General features: G+C 45.1%; 1 protein-coding gene across 1 annotated transcript; it reads left to right on the top strand.

Annotated features, from left to right (window-relative positions):
- The first annotated feature begins 2071 nt into the window (after positions 1–2071).
- LOC136659272 (interleukin-6 receptor subunit beta-like) lies at positions 2072–17472 on the top strand. Its single transcript, XM_066636407.1, has 13 exons — positions 2072–2105; positions 3489–3609; positions 4153–4334; positions 5860–6014; positions 7453–7633; positions 8347–8429; positions 11968–12187; positions 12452–12472; positions 13467–13625; positions 14214–14315; positions 14677–14823; positions 15655–15798; positions 17354–17472. Exons 1-13 carry the CDS (start codon positions 2072–2074, stop codon positions 17470–17472), a joined length of 1668 nt encoding a protein of 555 aa, XP_066492504.1.
- The last annotated feature ends 6443 nt before the right edge of the window (positions 17473–23915 follow it).

A 23915-nucleotide genomic window follows, 5' to 3' on the forward strand; every position in this document is an offset into this window, starting at 1 on the left:
GTGGTATGAGGAGGTTGAGCCCTGAAGTGTCCATGGACTGTCCCATGAACTGTACTATGTGTTGCATGTGGGGGGTGGAGGTAGGGGTGGGATTGGGAAATGCTGTTTTTGAATGCTCCAGAAATACTTCCTACAAGCAGAGAAAACAAGCACAGCAGGCATCAGGAGGGGTTAGAATCTTATGTTATGGGTTGTTTCTAATTGGTGGTTAGCCAATTTGAACACTTGGAGGGAAAGTCAGGATAGAAATTACCAGAGATGGGCAAATCCAGAGCAGATTGACTCGAGTCACGAGTCTCCACCCCCTTTAATTCAACTTGAAAACAAGTCCTAATGGGCGGACTTTCCAAGTCACCCAGAGCATTTTGGGGACTGTAAAAGACTCAAGCTTTGAGTCTTTTCCATTAAAAAGTTAGCCGCAGCTCTGCGGAAAAAAATGGAGCTGCTGCTGGTGTGTGTGTGTGTGTGTGTGTGTGTGTGTGTGTGTGTGTGTGTGTGTGTGTGGGTTTGTCAGAGTTCTCTTTAAACACCCCCCTTGTGTCCTCGCCCATCAGTAAAAAAGGCCATGTTGTTCTTCAAGTGAAGGCAGCAGTGCAGAACGTGCCAATTGGTTCCTTCCATATGATCCCCAGCCACGACAAAACACATCCCCCTTCACATCATGGGCATGGGTGGAGGGAGTGATGACGCATCCCAGCTCAGCAAGGTGGGAGAAACAGGGGACAGCAGGAGTGCAGCACATCCTCCATCCAATGGATAGTTCGAGAGACTAGCAGAAGCTCCTCCCTCCCCTGTGTTCTGGATATGTGCAGCACCCAGCTAGTTACTTCTGCAACCCAATACCCTTAAACCCAAACAAAAACAAAATGAACTGTTTCCCTCCACCCCCAACCCTTGTCTCGGCCTCCTGACTGAACATAATGTACCCTGCTGCTGGCAGCTGCTGCTTGCACAGATCTGAATGCCTGGCTTCCAGATCACTGCACGAGGTTTTTTGGGCAACATGCAAGCAGCACAACATCAGAGCATGCGAGCAACACCTCCAGGCCATGTATGGGCAACTCCAGTCATCCAAATCCATGGCACTTTCTGAGTCAGCAGCCCCAAACTCGAGAGTGTTTGCCCGTCTTTAACACGCGTGACTTGAGTCCACACGAGTCGGCGAAAAATGTTTTGTTTCACTTGAGTTCCCATCTCTGGAAATTATTTTATAAATAAATATTTCTCTTTGATATGCTAAGGGTTTTATGTGCATGCGAGTGCATGTTCACACAACTTTTTTGAATGGTGCATATTCAGAATTTGCACACGCACACACACACACACACACACACACACACATATGCAGGTTAAAGTGATATCGTCCTTTCCATGCCTCAAGGTTCTACCACTGTCTTCTGCTACAAGTGTAGACCAGGCTTAGGCAGGGGAGGCTGGCGCAGGCAAGAGGGGAATATGTGTTTGATATTGGAGGCCAAGAAGTAAAGGTAGATCTCTGTTCAGATGTGTTAATACAGAGGATAGTTTCAAAGCTTTTAGTGGTTTTCCTTTTGCCAATCTGTTCATGGCTGCTCTGAGAGCCGACCCACCCATGAGGCCACTGAAGTGGTCGCCTCGGATAGCAGAGTGGTGGGGGACGCTCATCTCTGTCCACCTACTTACCTCCACTGCTGCACTGCTCCTTCTCCTTCCACTCCTTGGATTAGGAAAGGAAGAGGGGGACAGAGATGAATAGGAAATGTGTGAGGGGAGAGTGCTAAGTTAGAACATTGGAGGGGGGGCTAGAGGCTGACATATCATTGGATAAGGGGGAGCAGATGCTGCCTCAGGCATCAGGCATGCTCTGATGCTCTGACTCATTTTTACCAACAAATCAGGCCCAAAAATGATGACTCAACAGGACAGGGACAGCAACGCATGGCTGTCCTCCTAAGATCTCCTCAGTGTCTTCCCTCCATAACATCTTTCCTGGTAATCCTCTTGGTCCTTGGGGCACAATCATAATTGAATGCTGAGATGCTGTAATAGCGAAAGGATTTCTGGAAGTGGGAACAGAAGGATCAGGCATAGCATGCCAAAACAAGAGCCCAGCTCCAAAGCACAAGGTAGAGCCTTGGGGGAATGAAGAATCAAATGTTCTCTGTTCAGGTTATGAATAGTGCCTGTAACACCATATAGCATTTGGGTAGGTTATGTGATGAGGAAGCTTAATTTTCCAAGCAGACGAACACAACTTATTTCAACTTTCAGCTTGTAATTGAGAGAGTGAAAATTGCCACCAAACCTCCTCCCAACTCACTTTTTCCTCACAGTTTCATAGCACCGCTCCTCTGGGTGTGGTGGGCAGCTGCCATTTTAATGTCCCAGAAGTCATCGGGTAATGATACTAAGTCAGCATGTAGCATCTGTTCTGCAGGACTTCTGGGGGAACAAAATGGCAGCTACCTGAAACTCAGATGAGCTCCACCAGGAGGGCTCTCCTTTCACCTCATCTCATAGCCCTCAAGTGCTGAAATGACTCCATATGTCTTGCCCAAGACTGGGGCTGCCATTGTGAGTAAGCCCTAATCCCATCACATACTCTTTCTCTTTCAGTACAGTCCTAAGCAGGTCTACTCAAAAACAAGTCCTACTGTATTCAGTGGAACTTACTTCCAGGAAAGTATGGACATTGCAGCCCTTATTGCCCATCTGCCAACACAGTTGGGTTAAAAAGTATGGACCCACATTCTGAGCAAGACTTGAGCTAAGTAGTGTAGTGTAGGCTGTACATATGAATAACAGGTCATGTCCACAGTTCACTGGGTAACTCTGGGCTGAACTTAACCTCACAGGGTTGTTGAGGCCACCCATGGACACCACCTTGAGCTCCATATGAAGAGATACAAAATATAATGATAAAACCAGGACATAATTTGATGGAGTCTGGAGGAATCTAGTTGATTGGGCTCTGGATACAGAACAGAACCTGGCAGCTAGAGCTCAGAGATTGGTGGCCATTTAGGGCTTTAGGGTGCAATCTGCTTGATTCTGGAAAAAGCACTAAATATTAACAAGACGCTGCATCTGCAACAGAAGTGAAAGTTCAATTTGCCCGGCACAGAGAAAAGAGGGTTTTGTGCTGGGGAGGCAGGGTTTTGGGGAAACAGTTAAGGAAAGGACCAAAGACACAGAGAATGGGAGCCCAGAGGCAAGGTGGCTGCAGGAAATGAGAAAACTCACTGGACTGAGGGAACTCTGGGAAGGATGGAGCTATTGTATCAAGCCAAGCATCTAGACCAGTGTCCACCTTCTGCCAGACAATGTGTTGGATAGAAGCCCAAAAGCAGACCATGTGGGCAATAGCCTTCCTTGTTTGTCCCCATAACCTGAGAGATTGCCCTTATACATGGAGGTTCCATTTAGCAATCATGCTAATAGCTATCCATGAATCTATCCTCCATCAATCAGTCTATATTCCATTTTTACAACTTGTTTTTTCATTGAAGTTACTCCAAGAAGCCCTAAGATCAAGTACTGTGTCAGCTACTGGGCTGAAAACATCACTTGCTACTGGGATGCTGAACCAGAGATGCACCTCCAGACTACGTACACCCTCCACATCACAGAGTAAGTGTTATGCTTTTTCCAACCAGTAGCATTCCTGGAAGGGAGGACAAAACGCTGAGTTTCTTCAAGCATCTGAATTCCCATGTAAAGCAGCCCCTCCCCCCTCAACTTCTGAGCCATTCCAGAAGGCAGCCACAACTGGCTCGGAAGTCAAATAGAAAGAAACATTTTAGTCCAGTGCTTGAAGAAACTTAGCATTTTAAACCCCCCTCCAGGAACGCCAGTGTTTCCAACAGTGGTCAGCCAAGTGCCTCTGGGAAATTTTCAAGTTTAACATGAAGACAACAGCAACCAGTCCCCAACAACTCATTTATAGAGCTATACCACCAATTTCCATGTTTAAATCTCTCCTTCCTGAATGTCTAGTGTATGAAGAAGTCCAGGGTCCCAAACAGCCCCTACATTTTGTTTCCCAGGATGAGCTTTCCTCTTAAGGATACTTCACACACTTGCAGTTCTTGTGTCCCATGCCCTGGTATGCATTTTGGGAATGATTGGGCTTTATGACCTGCAGCTGCTGAACAAACATATTTCCCGTTTCAGGCAAGCAGGACGCTGTCGGAGGAATTTTGGCCACCCCAGGAGATGCGTTGCCATCCAAGGAGACCACTCTTGTGGCATCCCAGTAGAGAATCTCTTTGCCTTCTACAAGATCAAGCTGACAGCAGAGAATCAACTCACCCGGACTAGCTCCTCAGAAGAGTGTGTTCATGGAATGAGCATTGGTAAGCACAGGGACAGGTACAAGAGGCTCAGGAAGTTGGGGCCCTACCCAGATGAAATCCTACCTTTCTCCACTGATCTACCCATATTTTAACTGTAGAATACAGAGCTGCACCAGGTGGATCCATCATGCTTAGGTGGTCACATAGGATGGTAGTTTTAAATGGGTGGTACTTTGGTTGCAGCCACCACAGCAGGGTGTTCTTTCCCAGCATCACCTTGGTGTACCTTATCATCATTATGGCTCGGGGCAGACCAAATGCAAAATGGTGGTCAAGGGGGCAGAGTCCTATACTGGGAGGACACTGCATCTATAGGTGCAAATCTTTCACTGAGTTACTGTAAATCAGGGATTCTCACAAAAAACCCTAATACGCCTATTAACAGTATAGTACTACAATATGTATAATATCTATTGTGCTGCATTGTTAGCCACCTAGTGCATTTTTTTTTTTTTGAAAGGCAGGATAAAAGTTTATTTATTTAAATAAATAAAACTGCCCAGCACATCTGTGACAAAGCCTTGGTGAAAAGCAGCCCATGAATCCTTCTTTTTACAGGTGAGGAACACTGAGGCTAAGAAAGAAACAAGTGGCACATGACCAGCCATGACTGAGAATGTTCAGTGTTCTTACTGCTGTTCAATTATTGAGAAACCCTTGCCAGTTTCCTGCAAATACCCCAGCAATCTGCTAGTCAGTCCCAATCGACCTTCTACCCAATCCTGCTCTGTGGAAGGAATGGCAGGGCAACCAGTAAGGGATCCTGGTAGCCATAGGAAGTGAGGTAGGAGGACAAACTGGAAGAGGATGTCTAATTCTTCTGTTGCAGTTCAGTAAAGTACAAGGCAAAGTGTGAGGAAGAGGTGCTGTGCTAGGATCTTGCTGGGGAGGTGGAGATCACCATATTTGGACCCATTTGCTTGTTAGGTTGGGCAGCCAAGGCTTGCTCTGGCCTTGGGACGCCTGAGATAATAGAAAAGAATCCTGTTCAGAGCCTGGTCTGAGGACACATGATGCAGCCATTTTGCTGAGTTGAAGCAATTCTAGATCTGACTAGCTCCTAGATGGGAGATCACACCTGGGAATCCAAGTATGCTGCCTTGAGTTCCATGATGGATGAAAGGCAGGATATGCATAACATTAGTAATAAATTTCATAGAGAACAGAGTAATCACATCCAATAAACTGAGACGTATATTGGAAACTGCCATTTCCTGAATTAGATTGTGAAGCTCAGCACTGTCAATGCTGATTGGCTGTCAGCTTCCAGAGTTTCAGGCAGGAATTTTTTCTTCCCTAGTTGGAGATGCCAAAGATCATGTGCCAAAGATCATATGCTTTTATATGCCCATTAAGCTGTAGCTCTATTCATTAAGCTGTAGCTCTTCCCTTGACTTGGGATGGCAGAAATTGGTCACCAAAAACAGGCATGCATTTTGGGGTGGAATAAGCTGCATGAAAAAGATCAAATCTCCCTTCACCCACCACCAACTCACACTTGTCTTCTTCCCATTTCACATCCCAGTAAAACTGAGTCCACCGGAGATTACCACCGTCACTGCAAACCAGAGCCAATGCTTCCAACTGGAATGGCACCTGCCTGGAGATGAGGTACTGTCAGCAACTGAGGCCCAGTATGAAATCCAGTACCAAGATGTGACAGAGATGTCCTGGACACAGGTTGGTGTGTGTATGTATACGCCGGGAACTTCTATATCAGGTGGGGTTCTCTAGCTGAACTGTTGAAATGTAGTAGGAATAGTCAATTTTATTATGGTATTAATTTTTATAACACTTTATTTTTTGTTAAGCACTGCACAAAGAAAAATGACCCCTGCCTGTGGTTAAAGATTATTGTCATATAATCCGTTATGACTATATTATTATTTCCAACATGTCTAATACAATTAATGATGTTTAGGTTTCATTTATTGATGTTATTTTTAAAAGATATTACCTTAGGGATGGACCTCAACAAGTGGGAAACCCTGGCCTCTGAGCAGCCCGCTTGGAGGCAGGCTGTGCAGCATGGCCTTTCCCAGTTTGAAGAGACGCTTTGCCAACAGTCTGAGGCAAAGAGGCAAAGAAGGAAGGCCCATAGCCAGGGAGACAGACCAGGGACAGACTGCACTTGCTCCCGGTGTGGAAGGGATGGTCACTCCCGGATTGGCCTTTTCAGCCACACTAGACGCTGTTCCAGAACCACCTTTCAGAGCGCGATACCATTATTATTAATTAATTATTAACAGTATTTATATACCACTTTTCAACTAAAGTTCACAAAGCGGTTTACAGAGAAAAATCAAATAACTAAATGGCTCCCTGTCCCAAAAGGGCTCACAATCTAAAAAGATGCAAAAGAATACCAGCAGACAGCCACTAGAACAGACAGTGCTGGGGTGAGGTGGGCCAGTTACTCTCCCCCTGCTAAAAAAAGGAGCACCCACTTGAAAAAGTGCCTCTTACCAAATTACCATAGTCTTTCGAGACTGAAGGTTGCCAATACAAAATACAAAGTGGTTTACAAGAATAAAAGAAAAGAACATAAATACAACCCTTAATATAATAAACTAAAAAAACACAAAACAGAAACAGCAGCAAAGGACAATGAAATAGCCAGCAATAAAACTGTATTGTTGTTCAATTTTTTTTGAAGCCTAACCATCATAAATAAACTACTCTTCCAATCTCAAAAGACATGTTTTGTGTTAAAGAGAGGGTTCTTTCCCAATTCTGCTAGCTGGAGATACCAAGCGTTGAAGATGGTATCCAGCATGCAGAGCAGGTGTGCCACCCCTGAGCATGGATCCTGAGGAACAACTGAAGCTGACTTCGACCAGTTCAGATCACTGATCCATCTAGCTCAGCTTTGTCTACACTGACTGATCACGGCTCCCCAAGATCTCAGGCAGAGGGAGGTCCTCCCCAGCTCTGTTACATGAGATCTTTTAGCTAGATGTGTCAAGGATCTGAACCTAGCACTGAACCTGAACAATTCCCACCTCTTTTGCTCTGGATTTCACTTTACATGAAATGTTGGTTGTGATGCTGTTTAAAAAAACACACAATAAGAATGAGAGGAAGTGTTACGCTTGCCCCCATCTTTCCTCCCACTCAGGTGAATTTCTCAGCAATTGAGAATGGTCTGTCCTTGGCCAATGTCTGTGGGGTATCTCCCTTCACCAACTACTCCATCCGGGTGCGAGCAAAATACCTCCATGATTCGTGCTTCTCAAGTGACTGGGTTTCTTTCTGGAGTGACTGGAGTTTGGAAAGATTTGTGAGAACCTTGCCCGCAGGTAAGGAAGCCTCTCCGTGGTTAGAGATGAAACAGACTGCCAAGCGCTAACTAGGAGTGAGCAAATTCCTTCTATCCCATTCCAATATTGTTTTGGAATTTTGCTTCATGCTGCATTCCACTCTTCTGGTTGAACTAGGATAATTGCCAAGAGCAATTCTGAAATTAGAGAAAGCGACCTTTAATGCCACTTTCAGTTCCTCTGCTTCCTTCATCCTGATATGTTACCAATGTGCTCATTGTTAAAACACTTCAAAAAAGGAATCTTGATGGGATTGCAGCAAGATTCTGTTCTCTGTCTTATTGATGCACACATATGCTTTTGATTACTGGTGAAACACTACACAAAACTAATCAATACAATCATAGATATGCTTGCAACAAGGTGTTTTGGGGTGTTATATTGAACACATGCATATCTTTAAGGAAGAACACGCACACAAATGACACTGTGGTAGACAGCGCTCTGGACAAAAGTTGGAACAAGCAACAAAACAGGAGAAGACTCCTAGTGCATTGGTTCCACTTTGGAAATGATGGAGAATTCTTAATGCATTAGCTCATTTTCAGAACAAGACCTGGGAATTCAGATGAGATGAATTTCAGATTTATTCCTTGTGCTAACAGGGAGGAAAAATATACCTCTGAATGACCTCTTTATGGATTGTATTTCCTTTGTTTGTTGTGTTTTTCTGATGGCTGGTTCTGCTGCAGTTCCATCTCGAGGACCAGCTCTTTGGAGGAAACTAGGACCTCCTGGTGCTGATGGGAAGAGAGAGGTTGTCCTGATGTGGAAGGTAGGAAGAGAAATTACAAACCACTCCCATGTTGAGCTTTTTTGTAGTGTTTTATCAATGCACGTCTGTCATCAGCAAGTACTCCTCTCCTGAGAAAAACCCCTTTTCCCCCTCAAAGATAGCTCTGGGTAGCAGCCTATCACATTCTCCATTCTGACCAGAGCTCTCGGTCAGGTACTACTTTCCGCTTTCCTCTGTCAAATGTAAATTGGAGCCCAATGATCACCTGGTATCACTTGAGAACAATAACCTTGACCAAAACCTAGCGCACACCTGGTTATTGGTCCTGTCTGATCATCTGGCTTGGAGCAGGAAATTTGAACAAACCAGCCTATCCAAGCTTGGCTCCCGAAAATGGGAGAAAATCTGGGTTGGGAAGTGCAGGAGATACAAGATGTAAGTTGGGCTCTGGAAGATGCCAACCAAACCAAGATGAAAGCCAGGATACTGTCCAGCTTGGAAAGAGTTAACTCCTAAAAAGATCTTTCCCCACGTTGTGAGTAGGTGCTTTAAGGGCGCAATCCTAACCAACTTCCCAGCACCAAGGTAAAGGCCAATGCAACTCCGAGATAAGGGAACAAACATTGCCTTACCTTGAGGAGGCCTCCGTGACTGCCCCCCAACTGCAGGATGCAGCACATGCCCCACTGGCACAGCTATGCCAGTGCTGGAAAGTTGGTTATTATTGCGTCCTAAGTTAGAGAAGTTTTAGTTAAATTCTGTTTACACTTCATTTTGCATTTGCCTCTTGCCTCTGGAGTTGGAGTGCCTCTTTTTTCCTCATTCTATTTTAATCCCCAATAAACATTTTCCTTTGATTTGAACAAAATTAACCTGCCTAGTGATTTCACCCATGTAGGCATCGCATCTCTAATGCCTTGTTCAGCCTGTCCAGAGAGGGCTTGAGTGTGTCTGTGAATGTATGGGGAAGTGAGGATGGATGAGAAGAAGAAGCACAGCAGAAGTTGGTCAGCATGCTACCTGTCCTTTTCCCTGCTCAAGTAACTCAGCAAGAAGGGTATTGGTTGGCAGACAGAGCCCCAGTTGAGCGAAGAAGTGGAAACATGCCCCTGATCCTGCATTTCTGCTGGTGGCTGGAACCAGTAGCAAAGCCAGGTGGGTGGTGCAGTAAGTACAAGTGCCACAATATGCTGTGTAAGCGACCCCACTGTTGAAGCCATTTTGCAGTTGCCATTGCTGCCCAGAATGGCTCCAACAGTGAGTGGGAGGGGCCACTTACACGGTGCATTGCAACACCTGTTGTACTTACCACACCAACCCCCTCTGGCTATGCTACTGGCTGGAACCTATCCTCACATGTACAGCCAGGATTGTATCCAGGACAGTCCAATTGGATCCACTGCCTGATGCTACCTCTGACCCGCCACTGCTGCTGCAGCACATGCCCTGCACAAAACAGCAACAACAAAATTCAGCAACTTACCTTGCTCTTTCTCAACGCCTCACTGCCCAGAGCACACTGCTTTTCCTGTACTCCATTCATTCTTCCATCCACCAATTCTTCCCATTCCTACTAGGCATGTGCATTCATTTTCAGAGTGAATGGAAATGTATACGAATGTGCCCCATTAATATCTCTTTTCATTTATACTAAAACAAATACATCCCAGAATGAATGGGGTACCATTTTTAGAACACCCCATTCATTGCCGTTCATTTTTTGCACAATTTTATTAACAAACTTCAACACTGTAAACATACTTGAACTGTTGACTCTGGACCAGCGCTCCATACTGTGGCCACCTACTTCTGGAAACCATGTTGCTTGATCATATCAGCAATGGTGCAGCGTCAGAGATGTCGCTGAGGGAAAGTAAAACTGGAAATTCTCCTACAGCAGGAGTGCCTGGGTTGCTGCCTTAGAAACTCTTCTCAAAAGGTCTTTGGCTAAGAAGAAACATCAAGCTCAGCAGGAGGTCAACAGAGAAATGTGCCAAGGGCATCTTAATATCTAGGCCATCAACTTTCCTAAGGGCTACCTGAGAGACAAGTACTTAGCTCATGTTACAACAGGGCTACAATCCTATGCAAATTTACCTGGGAGTCAGTCCTCATGGACATTGTGGGTCTTACTTCTGAGTAATCATGCATAGGCTAGAACTGTAATATGCCTTTTATATTGATTTGGAATGTTTTAATTCCATTTTTCAATTTTTATGCAATTGTTTTAAACCTCTTTGCAAGCCTCTCCAAGAATTTGGGATGAAATGAGCTAGATCAGCCATTTTCTGAGTGGTCCACAGGTGTGCCACAGGAATTTGACGGAAGGTCATTTATTGGTAGGGCCAATAGGGATATGAGGCCCCCACTGGAAGCATGGCGTGCCTTGGCAATTATCAAAAACCTGATGGTGTGCCTTGACAGTTTTAGTGCCTTGTCAGTGTGTCATGAGATGAAAAAGGTTGAAAATTGCTGAGCTAGATCTTTAAATGAAATTTCAAAGTAGAAATAAGTGGGCAGGAGAAGAAGTGCTCTAATTTAGAAATGTAGATTTAATTGTTGTCTTAATAACAATTAAGGGCATGGATATTGGGAGTGCACATTAAATATATAGGTACCAATGTACAGCATTATAACAGGATATTGGTGGTGGTGTGTTTTTTTTTATGACTGCCACATGACACCACTGTTTTGTGGGTCATATGATTAAACAAAATGGCTGTTGGGGAGGAATCTATGACCTGGAGCCAACAGTTCAAATAAGACTGAACATAGTTGCTTTTTATTGAACACAGACCTCAGTGATTTTTGAACGTTCAGTTAACAAAAGAAGAATGACCTGAATGAAACTGGGGAAAAAATAAATATGAAGTGAAACATTGCATACACTACCCTGTTGTTCTATCTTTATCTTCTGCAGCAGTGGTTCTCAAACTGTGTGTTGTGACCCTCAAGTAGATTGCGACCTGATGCCTTGCAGCTTCCGGGTAGCACCAGCATGTGGCCACTTTGCTGGCCACATTGTGCCCTTGTGGTCTTGCATTCTGTGGCCAAGCCACAAGGCGTTCTGGGGCACAATGCAACCACCATAGGCAACGAAGCGGGTCATGGCTGTAAAAAGTTTGAGAACCGCTATTCTGTGGTTCTTTTTCTAAGCTTTCTTGTTTCCAGGAGACTTTCCCCCAACAAGCTTCCCAGTTTTCAGCTGCTTTGCCTCTATCCCTTCGCTTCATATTACCAGAACACATTTCCTCTTTTCCCTAGGTTTTTGTGAGTTTTTTTTTCCTCTCAAAGTAGTTTTCTTTCACTCACAGGAATCACACTGATAATATTCTGTTGCTGACATCTTATATTGAAGTGTTTGTGAACATTCCATGAGATCACAGCAACAGAAACATTAGTTTTCAGCAGGTGAGCAAGCTGCAGGAGAGCAACAGTTTGTTTTTAACCTGCTGTGAGTTGTGGAAGTTTAGAACGTTACACATGCCTGAGTTCCTCAAACTTTTCCTCCTTCCCTGGAATGCAACAATGGGGATTTTTTGGCCTGATCACTGCTGTCTTTTTTTTTTTTTTTTAGCCCCTTCTCCAAAAAGAAGCACATGGCAAGATCCTATCGTACAACCTCCATTCACAAAGAAAAGGGCAGCTGGCTATTCCACAATGCCTCACTCAAGAGCTGCAATGCATACTCTTTCTTCCAGCCAGAGAAGAGTATACTTTCTTCATTACAGCCACCAACACAGCAGGAACATCTCCTCCAAACAAACTCATGGTTCCACCAGCTGGTGGCCAAGAAGGTAAGTCTCCAAGCAGAAGTTCTCCAGAGGCTGACGCAGGTGGGAAAGAACGTGCAATTGTGAAGACCAGTTCTTGTTGTTGTAAGCTGACCTGGAAGACAACCATATTCAGAATCTAGATCAGGTTTGAGCAGACATCAGGTTTGTGGGATCTAGTTTATTTTTCACTACAGTGCCAAATACACTGAGAGCCCAATCCTGAGCACTGCGCGCTGGCTTACCACATGTTTGCAGGGCTTAGCACCTGCCCAGCATCAGAGCTAGCCCAGCCCAAGCCCATGCTGGGCCAGCACTGTTGGGAGGCTGGTGGTCCACCACTTGGCAGTCACCTGGACCACCTGATGGCAGAGAGGTGAGTGGGGGTGTGGGGAGAGACAGGGAGGGGGGAGGAGGCATTCCAAGGCAGGAGGAGGCAGACAGAGGGTGGGCGGAGGGCGAGGAGGAAGTTCGATGGGGGGAGAGAGTGAGCAGGACCAGTGGAGCTCGGGCCTTTCAGCTCTACACAGAACTCTGTTACTCTGAACCCGCTCAATAGTGGGCACAGGATCAAGTAGCCCCATTGTGGGGCTACTTTCCTTATGCGGGGGAAGGGGATGAAATTCCCCTTCTCCCAAGGAGGCAGTGGCGGCTGCCTGGGGCACCTTGGATGCCGCGGCCACCATTTTGGCACTGCAGCAGCCCTGCACTCGAGACAGCTCAGGATTGGGCTGTGAAACCAGGTTGCAAAATCGTGGCACAGGATGGCAGATGTATGCTTGCAAAGAAGGCACAGGGTAACTCTGAGTACTTGTTCCAACCAGGGACTAGTTTTAGTAGCAAGCATCCAAACCGGGTCAGTCGGAGTTCTCTTTAAACGCCCCCCTTATGTCCTCGCCCATCCCATCAGTAGAAAAAGGCCATGTTGTTCTTCAAGTGAAGGCAGCAGTGCCGAACACGCCGATTGGTTCCTTCCATATGACCCCCAGCCATGACAAAACACATCCCCCTTCACAGCATGGGCATGGGTGGACCTACAGGGAGGGAGTGATGACGCATCCCAGCTCAGCAAGGCGGGAGGGGACAGGGGGCAGCAGGAGTGCAAGCATCCAGACCGCAAGCTCACAGTCCACCCTAGCAAATGGACCTTCCAGATCCCTCACCACTGCTACACTCTTTGTATATTTGTCAGCAATCTGTGACTGCCCCTTCCCACTCAGCATTGAAGAAAATATGGTGAGCAATCAGTAGCACTGTTGTTCTTTTTCACTTTCAGAAACACCCTCCCTTCTCCTGGTCCAAGTATCTCCAGTGGGTGACCATAGCCTCCTGTTGCAATGGTCCCATCTCCGTTTCCCAAGGACAGGCTATGTTATTGAATGGGGACGGATACCCAGGAAACCAGGCATTGACATCTGCTGGCATTATCAGCCAGGGACCACCAATCACATGGTCATTACAGGTAGGAGGGCTGAAGATGGAGATAGGCCTTGTTCCCTTCTTCCCTCTTCCTTTATTTTCTATTATATCCCTGACCGTGGCCTTCACTCTTCCAGTTGTACCATCCTAAAGGATTCCTATTCTCTTATCTGTGTACACTCAGTTAAATCAGACTGTGCACATTCTCCATTGCTGCCCCTTATGCCTGTAGCCCCTTCTCAGAGCCCCATATATCTCCTGTTTCTTGAAGTGATCCCTTCTGCTCTCCCTGCTGCCCCCATGCCTGTATCTCCCTCCCATAGATCTCTTGCTCTCTTTAAATGACTCTGCCCATTCTCCCTATTGCCTTTGCCCAGAAATACATACATGATGGCACCAAATTCCTCCGCAAACAAACTTTAACTTAATTATTTGGTCTTCAGCCTAACAGAAATTAAGCCAAGGGACACATAGTGGTGTTCATGCGTATTCTCTTCCTTTGTATTCTTGCCTCTGTGGCTGCCAGTGGGGTGAGTGAGTGTGTGGGGTTTTTTGGAAATTAAAACAGACTTCACTAAACCTGAGCAGCCAGGTGACTTCACCACCATGAATTCCTTTTCTTTTCTTGCAGAGGCGATTGAGCCAGGATACCTCTATGGTCTGAAGATCTTTGGCCTCACAGATGGCAGTGTGTGGGCCTTAGGTTCAACCAGTGCTTACTCAAAACAGATTGGTAGGTGGGGCAGAAAGAACCCAGATGTGCATGTAGGTATGCATGTCTCTATATTCTTTGACAATTAGGCCTGAAAACTTTAATTGGCAGATTAATCCATTTAGTTCAGTTATCCTGAAATGGCATACTGGACTAGCTCTGAAAAATAATTCTAATGTAGAAATGGCTGCCCATCACATCTCTGTGTGATTTGCTACTCTAGTTTTCCCCCCAGGTGCCAAGGGAGGAGTTTCTGCTGTGTGTCTGCAGCGGGCACGGTTACGAGAGGAGCCACTGATTGATTCAGAGGATATACACTCAGATGCTGACTGTTCACCTGTCTTCTCCCCTCTCCATTTTTTGGGGTGGTGGTGTTTTTCAGCTCCACTTCGTGCTCCAACTTTATATCCAACTCAAGTGTGGAAATCTCAAATAGAGCTACAATGGGAGAAAATCCCACAGGAGGATCAGGGTGGAGTGATCCGAAACTACACCATCTGCTATGAGGAAGAGGGAAAGGGTGATGAGTGTAAGGAGATAAAATGAGCTTTTCAGCTACTTAATAGTTGCATGTTATTTCACAGTTCTTCCAAAGTGCAAGAAAAGCACTGTGGGCATGGAGGCTAAATCCAGCTGTCATAGAAACTCTGTTTTCATTTAAAAAAGCAATCCAAGTTCCTAGTCCCTGTGACTGCAGCGGTATGCTTAGAAGCATGTGACCAGTGCCAGCTAAGAACTTAAATACAAGACAGCTGACTACAGCTGCAGTTCTGTTCACAGTTTCCTGGAGGTAAGCCCTATTGAACACAATGGGACTTCTTTCTGAGTAAACATGCATAGGCTTATGCTGTAGGAGATTCCATGTTTGTGGGCTGGGGTTGTGAATCTTTGCCTTTCCCATGCCTAACCAAACTTGAATAAATTATGCTAAATAGCAAGCATGGCTGAATAAAATGCACAAACAAAGAAGGAACCTTCCCATCGGCTCCATTTATACATTAAGTTGTAGAATCCCGCTTCTCTTGCTACCTAATTAAATTATCCAAGCACATCATTTTTAAAAAAATTTTAAATTGTGTGTAGCACACACAAGCCTACTATTTAGGATCACAGGTAGCTCAGTAGAGAGATCTTTGGTGATATTTTTAAGTACTGTAATTGGAACTGGTAGTTTGAGATTTACTGGTCTGGAATGTATTCACACTAAGTATAAACAGAAAGGGCATGCCCAGAGGAGCTTACAGTGTTAATCAAGCAAACTTCGCTTCATTTCAGCTGGGGTGAGTGAAACTGGATTCAGCACAGTGCAGCTATCTGAGCTTCTTTAGCCTCTAAGACAACTTTTTTTTTTGTTCTTCAGCAATGGTGGTGTTGGACAGCTCCATATACCGCTACCTCATTGAGGGCTTGGCACCTGGCTCCATCATCAGGGTCTCTATCACTGTCACCAACGAAGGGGGAAGCACTAAAGGGCCTACTCTCTCTATTCACACCAAGAACTATGGTGAGGAGAAGGAACTCACTGTCACCCAGTTTTGAATTTCCTGGTTTTGCAAGTTTTGAATTCTTGTTTTCACAGTAGAACCAAGGAATCGGTAATCTTTGATTCTCTGTTCTCTTTTTCATTTCCAAATTTCGTACAGAGTACTGTACATGAGTGACTTGGTGAAGCTATCTGTTCATTTGTCTTAATCTTGATGCAAGCTTATGTGTGGATTTATGGAATCATTTGTATGGTTTTTGTTCAATACTCAGGTGTCTGCAAAACACAGCACAAAAATACCTTGGTGGAACAACTCATACAATCACATCCAGATCCCCTTTTTACAGTGTTTTACCTCTGTGCATATGCACTTTATTAACCTGAGGAAAAGTTTCAAATTAACTAGAAAGTTGTGATAAGAACATAAGAACAGCCCCACTGGATCAGGCCATAGGCCCATCTAGTCCAGCTTCCTGTATCTCACAGCAGCCCCACCAAATGCCCCAGGGAGCACACCTGATAACAAGAGACCTGCATCCTGGTGCCCTCCCTTGCATCTGACATAGCCCATTTCTGAAATCAGGAGGTTGCACATACACATCATGGCTTATAACCCGTAATGGATTTTTCCTCCAGAAACTTGTCCAATCCCCTTTTAAAGGCATCCAGGCCAGATGCTGTTACCACATCCTGTGGTAAGGAGTTCCACAGACCAACTACACGCTGAGTAAAGAAATATTTTCTTTTGTCTGTCCTAACTCTCCCAACACTCAATTTTAGTGGCTGTCCCCTGGTTCTGGTGTTATGTGAGAGTGTAAAGAGCATCTCTCTATCCACTTTATCCTTCCCATGCATAATTTTGTATGTCTCAATCATGTCCCCCCTCAGGCTTCTCTTTTCTAGGCTGAAGAGGCCCAAACACCATAGCCTTCCTCATAAGGAAGGTGCCCCAGCCCAGCAATCATCTTAGTTGCCCTCTTTTGCACCTTTTCCATTTTCACTATATCCTTTTTGAGATGCAGTGACCAGAACTGTACACAGTACTCCAGGTGTGGCCTTACCATAGATTTCTTACCATAGATTTCATGTGATCAACTGCACATTCTCCAATTCTGGAATTAATTTTAGAAATTTTCCAAGTTAAGCCACAATTAATGAAGAGTGGGACAGAGTGGAATTCTGAAATAGTAAAAGAACAGAATAGGGAAAATCTGCTCAATTTGAGCAGCCACCATTGCAACAGACCACTATTCCTACTCTTTTAACAGGAATACTAGCAAGTATTTGCTGATACTAGCAAGTATTTATCTTCAGGCTATGGAAAGCATCATCTACTGATTTCTGCACACTGAACTCTTGTTACAGGTACAAGAGCAGGCCAGGATGTGTTTTGGGATCAGTTGGCAACTTTATTGTGCCACATTAAAGTCAAGAATCATATCCCTAGCCATGGGGAAAGAGGATTGAAATTAAGTTTTAGGTCTTTTCTAGTTTAAAATCTTCATGCTTGTTCTGACCTTTCAGGTTTTTAATCTCTCTCTCTCTCTCTCTCCCCCCCCCCTCTCCCCACCAATAGATTACAGTGAAACAGAACTGATGTTCTCAGTTCTTTGTGTGGGATTCCTCCTCCTTATTCTTGCTGGATCCTTGGCCTGTCTGTGCTGCAAGCATCAATTGTATGTCAACAAGCATTAAATAATTCAATGTCCTCCCTCCTCACACACACTGTTTTCTGGGGTGCCAGTTTTTATATTTCAAAATTACTGGATCTTGGATGTGACAAGGCAGTAGAGGCTGAAAGATCATGGGGTAGAGTCTGATAAAAAGCATTTGTTTGGCTGGATCTGAAGTTTGCTAGTTTTTGTATTACTTCTGTACTAGTCTTCCTTCTCAGAACATGCCTTCCATGCTTGGACCCATAAGCATGAGTAGGGATTGTCAACCTTTTTCATCTTATGGCAAAGTGACAAGGCACTAAAATTGTCAAGGCACACCATCAGTTTTTGGATAATTGACAAGGTGCACCACGGTGCCGGCCAGGGACTCGCATCCCCAATGGCCCGACTAATAAATTACCTCCCCCCCCCCCAAACTCCCATGGCAAACCTGTGAATCATTTGCAGCACACCAATATGGCATGGCACAGTGGTTGAAAATAGCTGAGATAGAGAAGAATTGGAAGTCCATAATGTTAGTTATTTTATTGGGAGAAGGACTAAAGAAGTGTTTCAAGTGTTTAACCCTGAGAGCATATTGTCCCTTTTCAGACTACAGAACTACCTGTGGCCACAAATCCCAGATCCAGCAAAAAGTAACCTGGCCACCTGGATGCCGGAAAAGATGCGTCTAGTGAGTGGATTTTTCTTGTCCTCTAGGAAGTGGATGGATGTATTGTTTTTGCACAAAGGGAATTGCTTTTTGCACTGAGATTGCTTTTTAAAAATGTTTCCTGTGTTTTTACCCATTCACAATTCTGATGTGGTCATATGTCAAATTGTATCATTTTCTTCTGTGTGGTGTTTGACCAATGCCCAAGAGCAGGGGTCTCCAAACCCCAGCCCGGGGACCAAATCCAGCCCTCAGGAGGATTTTATCCAGCCCCTGAGGTTCCCCAGCTTCTCTGGGCTAAAAATAACTCAAAAACCACACTTCCAGGTATATACCGCATTCAGCCACTAGAGGTGCCAAATGTAATGCAATGTAATGGAAAGGAATTGCTGAGAGACCTGGAATATAAATATGATGTTCATTAAGCTTAAAACCGAGCAGAAACAGAGACAAAAAAGTTTGATTTGCATTGTAGGTTGCTTGATGCTTTTTCAAAATCCATTCCCCCCCCCTTTTCCTGTGCAAGTCAATTTTCCCCTCTGCTCCCCCTCCTCCTTCCATTCCCACCCACTTATTGCATTCAATCAAACTCTAAGCACATTGGTCTTCCATGTATTTATTTATTTTTTTACTCTTGACACTTCATCATGTGTCAGATACACAATGCGGCCCTCATGCCATAAAGTTTGGAGACCCCTGCCCAAGAGCATGATCAGTAAAACACAGCACAACAGTGATGGGGGTACAATTGTATATATGGTCACACCAAGATAGGGGTTTTTTTGTTTTGTTTTTGCTGTGGTTTATCCAGGAGTGATGCAACCGAGAATGCCACCTGTTGCCATGTTGGTTCCACCACCTCTGCACCAACCCCCTCCCCCCAAAAAACCAAACTCTTGCTATGTTCCTCATGCACTTCTGTCAAACCTGGAAGTGTGGGACTTCCAGGCTTCCAAAATCCTGCACATCCAGTTTTGCTGACAGGAGTGGTCACTCACTTACCCACCCACCCCTGAGTGCATCACCCAGTGTGGTCTGCACCCGCTAGCGACACTAGAGGATGCCAGCTGTTATTTCCTTTGAATTCCTCCTCAAAACTCACCTTTTTTGTGAAGGATTTGGCCCAACTTCCTACTTTACATATTCCATTATTGTATCTCATTGAAGTAAGTGTAAATGAAATGACATACACTGAGGAAGAATATCCCTGCCTCTGCTCTCCTGTCAATTTTAGATTGTGAGACTGCAAGTCCTGCCTTCTCATGTCTTTGTAAAGCACCATGTATATAGATAGTGCTGTAGTATTATATTATTATGATTGGTAGGGTCACAGCCCACCAGATGTTTGTCCTGGGATTTTCAGGTGCCTAATAGTTAAAACTCTACCCAAGAGTTTAAAAACTTGTGAGATGTTGTTGTATAATGTTTGATGATCCTATTAGTGTGGTTTGTTTCAGTTGTTCAACTGTTATCTTGTCAATGCCTGTATTGCCCAGATATTTCTTAAGGGCCTTGGGGATTCTGCCCAGTGCACCAATGGCAATAGGAGTGGTGGTGATGGTGGTCATTAGAAGTAGCTGCTGCAGGTGAGGCATTGTATTAAACAGCTGTCATAAAAAAAACGGCCTAAAAACACCATCTTCTTCCCTCCACCTTTCAATGCAGGATTTCTCACCTCATCGTCCTCGGAAATGGAGCCAGGATTTCCTCAGCCTGACCATTGGCAACCTCTTGAGGGGTCTCCCATCCAAGCAGGAGGAGCTAGAGCCAAATGTGTTCCTAGGAAAAACATGGCTGGTGGGAGTCCCCAATGCTTTTCACAAACACCCCCATCCCACTCCCATTATAGGAAGTGGGACCATGCAATGGGAATGCAGAGAGCAATTCCAGAAACACACGAGGAATGAAGTAGAATACTCAAGGATAATTGTGTTGCAAAAGAGCTTTGACCCAAAAGAGCTGTGGTCAAGTCCACATCATCCTTGGTCCCTTTCCAGACCACAGGATCCTGCAAGCTCTTGCTCAAGGTCCAAATCTGGCAGTGGTGTGTGGCTTCAAAATTTGACCTATGAAGCTCTCTTAGATGTGAGCTCATGCAACAAAGCACTTGAATCCACAGCTGAATTTCCTCTACTGGTGAATCTGGTGGCAGTGGAGGGAGAGCTCCAACCTCCTGAAAGTCCACATAAGGGCCCTCCAAAACAACCCTAGCACAGTGGTTCTCAAATTTTTTGGCAGAGTTACTTCAAAAGTAAGTCTTTGCTGGGGAAGGGGAAGGGCAGCGATGCAATCCCCAGGATCACATTGCTAAGGGGGGCAAGAGGGGGTGCCTTTATTCACTTAAGAGTACAGCAAGCTCCAGGAGTGGTTTGTGACAGCTTTTTTCTCAACATTCCAAGCCTTGGGGAGTCCTGCAGAGGACTGCATGGGCTCCCCACACCTCTTGGAGCCTACTGCATTCCTGAGTATAAGCATCCCCCTTGCCCCCTTTAGTGACACTATCCTGGGGATCGCATGGCTGCCTCTCCCCTTCCCCAGCCCCTTAAAGGGACAGGGAACCTTTACACAAACTGTAAAGTTGTGATCCACCAGTAGGAGTAGCACATCTCACAAGGTTGTTGTAAGACTTTAGATCTGAGTTATCTAGCCAATTTGATTTTGTCGTTATCTTAATACTATCACTTGGAAACAAGTTGAGAACTTGCAAACTTTCAGGGAAGCAGGGCCAGCCTTAGGAGTGTGAGGTCCAATGCAATACATTTTTGTGGGGGTCCCCTACTCATCAGGATGAACAGGCAAGCACCCTGCAGTAGCGTCACTGCCAACTTCTTGGGGGGGGTGGATTTCAAGAGAACCAGACCAAGGGGCAGGCGGGAGGGAGGGCAATCCAGCAGCAAGGCTCAACTCTCTGTGCTCTCCTCAAGATGCTTCAGCATGGAAGATTCCTCAAGTGTCAGCTACAGAGCAAGGTGCTGGCTGCGGGCACACTGCTTGCCACCCCGATTCTCCAGGCATGAGGTCCAATTTGGTCAAATTGTGCTAAGGCCAGCCCTACTGGGAGGCCTTGCTTTGCAGGACCTCAGCTGATATGAAATGGGGGGGAAAGCCTCTCACAGTAATAATATGGTTCAGCACTTCCCAAACTTTCCAGTGCCACAACCCACCTCATCCTGTACTGTGGGTTGCAATGCTACTGGCCAGAATGACTTATCAGGAGCCTCCAGGTTGCACCAGGCCTGCAACCCACTGGCCTCAGAATGGCCCACAGAAGCTTCCGGAAGCGACTTCCAGTCAAGCCAGATGTTGCTTCCAAAAACCAGGAGTTGCTTTCGGACACTTCTGCAAAAGCCATTTTGAGGCTTGCAGTGGCCAATAGAGTGAGCCTCAGCGGACCAGCGGGCCTGGCACAACCCAGTAGATGCCTTCAGAGGCTCCCTGTAAGTCACTCTGGCCAGCAGCATTGCTAGGCCAGCTTCTGGTGTGGCTCCTATCCAGAGCCTAACTGGCACAGGGGTGGGTGGGGCACAAGTGTGGGTGGGAGTCCACTGCACATGAGCTCACAACCCACTGGTGAGTTGTGACCTATACTTTGGGAAGCGCTGATATAGTTAAAAGTCATTGAAAGAGAAAACAAATGAAGTAAAGCAAATGTGATATAATTATTGTGGCTATTTTTTCAATATGTATGTTTGATGCTTTAGCATACCTCTCAACTGCATGACTGATAAAATGAATATGGGGGAAATGGGAGGATTAAATCAAAATGCAGTACTTTTTCCAAAAAAATTTAAGGTAACTTCTGATGGCATCAGTAGCCAGACACCTCAGATCTAAGATCTTGCAAAATGCTTAGCTTTGCTCTAGCATACTCAGCTTTTGGATAGCTTGTATTAACTGCCAGTAACTCCATGAAGGGGAAACTCGAACACAGACCAAGTTTTTGAATGCTACTTAGAAGAAGACCCATGAGCCAACTCTGGCGTGCAAAACATCTGCCATATAGTCTAATGCCCATGGTTAGCACTTTGTGGGAGAATACCTCAGACACCATCTCTGAGGGCATAGGCATGGGAACCAAGATTTTTCTTTGAGCATAGTTTAGTTTCTCCTGCTGAATTGTAGCTAAGCTCCCTTTTCAGCTCAAAGTTTCTAGTTCATGGTGAACATGAAGGGGAGAAAACTTCTCAAAGGCTTATCCAAGCATTAAAAAAAGAAGAAAAATCTCAGGTTATAACCAGAGCAGTGTAGACTCCAAATATTGAACTCCACATTCTGGGGATATTGTGTAAGTTAAGTAAAAATTGCACACAGTTGCCTGTTTTAGAGACCATTCCAGACCTGTGCAGTTGTTATCCCCCACAGGTAGATGCTCATATAGGGCCCCCCCCTGAGCTGAGCTGAGCTAGCCCCCACTGATGGCACACATGCTTAGTCCCACCCCCACACATTCTCTGTTTCTCTGCTTTGATAAATGCAACCACAGGGAGAAACTCTTCCCACATTCAGTATTTGTCACAGCACAGAAACACTGAGCAAATGGAGGCTGTGGGCAAGGTTTTGCAGCTAGTGTGGTGCAATCCTGGGTTCCGCTTCCCCACACCATGAGCAACATCAGCACAGGGATTCTGGGCTGCTAATCCTGGAGGAATGAGGGGCAAAGAGCTATCCAGGGTACTGAAACTACTGCCCCCCTGGAAATTCTGCTCAGAGACTGCCCCCCACCCCTCCCACCTGAGATTTCTCTAGACCAGTGGTTCTCATACATTTAGCACCAGGACCCACTTTTTAGAATGAGAATCTGTCCAGGACCCACCAGAAGTGATGTTATCACCAGAAGTAACATCATCAAACAGGAAAAATTTTTACAATCCTACCCACACTTGCCCAGAAGTAAGTCCCATTTACTGTCATTGTTAAAAGAATATACATAGTAGCTTGTTAAAAGTACAAGTCTGTAACTTTCCACAAATGCAGTCACATACCATGGGAGCATCAAGATGTATTTCAGAGACAAATGCCTGCTTACAGAGAAAATATTTCTGTGAAATAGAACAAGACAGCAGATGGCTTTAAATGTGGGCTGGATGCCACGGTCTGTGAAATGTGTCTCTGACATATTTTGAAATAATAGGAATGGCCAGTGTTCCATTTCCTCCCAACAAAGGTTCAAAAGCATCCCTTCAAAGTGACCTTGTGCTGCCAGTGTTGTTCCTCATTAACGCATTGCTTAGTTCCTGCCCAAGTGCTTTCAGGGGGGCTTTGCACTGCAATCAGGATGGCACTAATTTTATTGATAATTTGTAGCTGCCCATGCTGATTCAGACCATTGGTCCATCTAGCTCAGTATTTGCCACACTGCCTGGCAGCAGCTCTCCAGAGTTTCTCCCAGCCCTAACCAAAGATTAGGTTCCTTATATAACCAAAGATTAGGAACCAAAGATCGCCCTTCCTGGAGCAATGCATGTTTCCTTAGAAGTAAGTTCCAATATGTTCATTGAGACTTATTCTCAAGAAAGTGTGCATAGGATCAGTGCCTAAACTTTTTGTTCTTGTTGGGCAGTTCAAAACTATTCACCCCCATAAGTGCAGGATTTGTTTTAAAGGGCTATCCCTTACTACAAACAAGAAATTCTATGGGGGTTGGGAGTTGGGTGGGGGGAGGATGGTGGCTTGCTTAAGAGAAAGAGCTTTTAGAAAAAGAAGCAAAAGGGATCTAAGAAAATCATAAATTGAATGGAAATAAACTAACAAGGAAAAATTAGACAAAGGAATGAGTCAAAGGAATGAGCCAAGGCATCATACAAGATTGA

The sequence above is a fragment of the Tiliqua scincoides genome, chromosome 8 (genome assembly GCF_035046505.1).
Source record: "Tiliqua scincoides isolate rTilSci1 chromosome 8, rTilSci1.hap2, whole genome shotgun sequence".
NCBI classification, from domain to species: domain Eukaryota; kingdom Metazoa; phylum Chordata; class Lepidosauria; order Squamata; family Scincidae; genus Tiliqua; species Tiliqua scincoides.